This window comes from Temnothorax longispinosus, chromosome 8 (genome assembly GCF_030848805.1).
Source record: "Temnothorax longispinosus isolate EJ_2023e chromosome 8, Tlon_JGU_v1, whole genome shotgun sequence".
Taxonomy (NCBI): domain Eukaryota; kingdom Metazoa; phylum Arthropoda; class Insecta; order Hymenoptera; family Formicidae; genus Temnothorax; species Temnothorax longispinosus.
Genome location: NC_092365.1, coordinates 8,404,052 through 8,407,397, shown reverse-complemented (window position 1 = coordinate 8,407,397; position 3,346 = coordinate 8,404,052). Strand labels below are relative to the sequence as shown.

Sequence of the window (3,346 nt, the reverse complement as noted above, 5' to 3'; positions counted from 1 at the left end):
TTGCCACATATATTGGTCAATGACCTCGCTAACATTGGTGTCCCGGCTTCTTTCCGAAAATTTATTTACAATTTGATTAGCAATAGAATTATCTTTTACATACAGAACGGCATCAAGTCAGGCCCCCTCTATGCCAGGAAAGGAACCCCTCAGGGATCTATTCTTAGCCCAACTCTCTTCAATATTTACATTAAAGATATTACCCGCCTTATTAATACCGACTGCAAAATTCTTTTATATGCGGACGATATTGTGATCTATTCCACTAATAAAGATCTTGACAAGGCAGTCCAGTAAATCAACGAATCTATTGAGAGAATCACACGCTTTCTCTCAAACAAAGGGCTGACACTTTCACCTACCAAGTCGCAAGCGGTGATTTTCACACGGAAGAGACACATGCCTTCCTTCATTCCAGACATCACTATCAACGGTAACCCAATCCAATACCACGAGATAGTCAAATTCTTGGGAATCTTTGTTGACTGCGCACTCAGCGGCAAACCTCACTTCACCTACGTCATTAACAAATGTCGGAAAGCTCTTAACATAATGACCGCCCTGGCCGGGGTCTGGTGGGGTGCTCACCCGCAACAATTGATGATGATATACAAAGGTATTATCCATAGTAACATCGATTATGGATGTCAGTTACTCCAATTGTCTGGCAACCTCACCATTTTCGAAAAGCTTCAGCGCATACAATACAAAGCCATTAGAATCGCTTTCGGCTATCGACAATCTACGCCGATAAACGTATTACTTGATGAGGCCAAAGAGCCTCCTTTGCAATTTAGACTCAAGTATCTGACATCGAAACTGGTCCTTAAAAACATCGCACAGGAATTTAGCCCGGTCACTAACAGCTTGGATGAATTAATCTCGATTACTAGATCTCCTAACAACTGTGAGAAGGCCTGTAAACATATCCCAGCATATAGGTACTTCCGCTCCATTATTGGTGTAACTGGCAAGATTCACCAAACAGTCTCTTTACCTGTGTTTAACCATAGTTACGAATCTACGGTCCACATCATCCAATATACTTCTTTCCTTTTTGATCCTAATATTAGCAATGTGAATTCTCTATTTTTAAAGGAGACTCAAAGTTTGAGAAAGGACGCAATTTCATTTTATACAGACGGTTCCAAAGATGACTCTGGATTTGTCGGAGCGGGTGTCTTCTCGCCTGAATTGGCAATTCAAATCATGCACAAGCTACCAACGCAAACTTCAATCTTTACGGCAGAAGCTTGGGCCATTCTACAAGCACTTATCACGGCAGGACAACGGAACCCGAAAAAAATAGTAATCTTCTCGGATTCCAAGAGTGTCTTGGAGAATATATGCTCCAATGATGCAAGGCAGCAAAATTACATCATTCCATGGATAAAGGAAAAAATATATCAGTTTTCAAATAAAGGCATTGACCTACAACTAGCGTGGATTCCATCTCACCGCGGTATAGCTGGCAACGAAGTTGCAGATAAAACAGCCAAGTTGGCTTCCAGAAAAGGCTTTACTCCTGACTTCCGTATTCCCCATTGTGACTTTTACTCCGTCTCCAAGGAAAACATTCGCAGACAGATCAAGGAGTATTTTCGATGTCGTGGTTCATTTAAGGGCATTTTTTACTACACTAACTACCACACAGGTGATGATCGTCCCTGGTACCATAAAAAACCCTTCAGGCGGAAAGAAATTGTTCTGGTTAATAGACTGCGTAGCGGGCACTACAATCTTAACTATAGTTTAGCTAGGAAAAATATCGTTGACTCTGGAGCTTGTCCGTGTGGCAACCCAAAGCAAGACATAAACCACATTATTTTCAGTTGTGCGTTATACTCCGATAAAGCCGGTTACTTAATTAAGCATATTGAGGAGACCTCTTCTTTTTCACCTAAAAACATTTTTCTGTTCCTTAATAATCCATCGCAGCAGCTCACACGTCTCCTTCTGGCCGCATGTAAATCAATGGACCTCCAACCCTGAGCCCCCTTCGAGAGTGGGGTCTTTGAGGCCGTGCTCCTGGGCGCGTCCGCCTGGCGGCGTGCGCGCGCAGGTCAGCGGTTTGCGTACGCTCGCCTGTCTTATGACGATGCCATTCGTGGCTGACACGTTTTTGCTCCTATACGCCGATACGGCTACTACGACAAGAGGTTCGCCCTGGCCTTTTTAGAGCTGTATAGCTCACTGGCCAATCAAAGAAGAAGAAGAAGAAGAAGCCATCCAGCGTGCTACCGTGTAAGAGTCGCGGATTCTAACTCTCATTGTTACTTTGACGTAATAAATATACATATCCGAAATTGAGAGAAATAATTATTTCTCGACCACAACCGCGAAGCAATCGTTCCGTGGACAAGTGGTGGCAACAGCCAGACGTCACAAAAAGTCAAAATCAAACACCTTGGAATTCTCAGCGTATCCTACAAAAATTCCTTTCTCGGATCGTGACTAGAATTTCTCTTTATTCGGCTCTCTATCCAACGAGTAAACAGGACAGTCAAATTCTTGAAAATGTTCGACGTTAGGTGCCTTTCCTATCCATTTTTCGTACGGCGTTTTACCGCCAAGACTACTGGTCGGACACCAGTTGCGTATGTAGCTTGCCGTATTAATAGCCTCATTTCAGAACGACGGAGGCAGATTAGATTGGATCAGGAGGCATCTACCCATTTCCACGAGAGTCCGGTTTTTCCTCTCGCGATCCCATTCTGCTCCGGAGTATGCGTTACTGTCAACCTGCGCTTAATCCCACTCTTCTTTAGGAAATCGTTGAATTCTCGATTGACGTACTTCTTGCCGTTGTCCGTTTGGAGATACTTTATCCTGCGTCCAGTCTGATTTTTGACGAGAGCTTTAAAATGTTTGAACTCATTAAACACCTCATTTTTGCTCTTAATCATTTGCAATCACGCACCATCGTGAATAATTGTCAATAAAAGTTACGAAGTATCGCGATTTCCCGATCGATTCGACTCTTATAGGTCCGCAAACGTCTGAGTGGATTAATTCCAAAAGTTCTGTCTTTCCGATTTCTTGGGGAACGAAGACCTTGTCATTTTTCCGCGAATACAAATCTCGCACCTAAAATCATGCTCGGGATCTTTAATATTCATTCCGTGTATGGTTCCGTTGCGGTCACACGTTGAAAGATCTTTAAGGTTAAGATGACCCATTCAACGGTGCCAGATCTCCATGGATCCTTTAGCCAATCCTCTGTCGAGTTTGGTTACGGCGGCAGACTTGCATTCGTGTCCGTTCTCATTAAGATAGTATAATCCGTTAACGCGAGTCGCTTCAAGCTTCGTAAGATCGTTTTGGTCGATCACATGTGCTGATTTAC

General features: G+C 43.3%; 1 protein-coding gene across 1 annotated transcript; it reads left to right on the top strand.

The window, feature by feature from the left end:
* The first annotated feature begins 399 nt into the window (after nucleotides 1-399).
* Nucleotides 400-1,992, top strand: LOC139818225 (uncharacterized). Its single transcript, XM_071786839.1, has one exon. The coding sequence runs from the start codon at nucleotides 400-402 to the stop codon at nucleotides 1,990-1,992; it is 1,593 nt and encodes a 530-aa protein (XP_071642940.1).
* The last annotated feature ends 1,354 nt before the right edge of the window (nucleotides 1,993-3,346 follow it).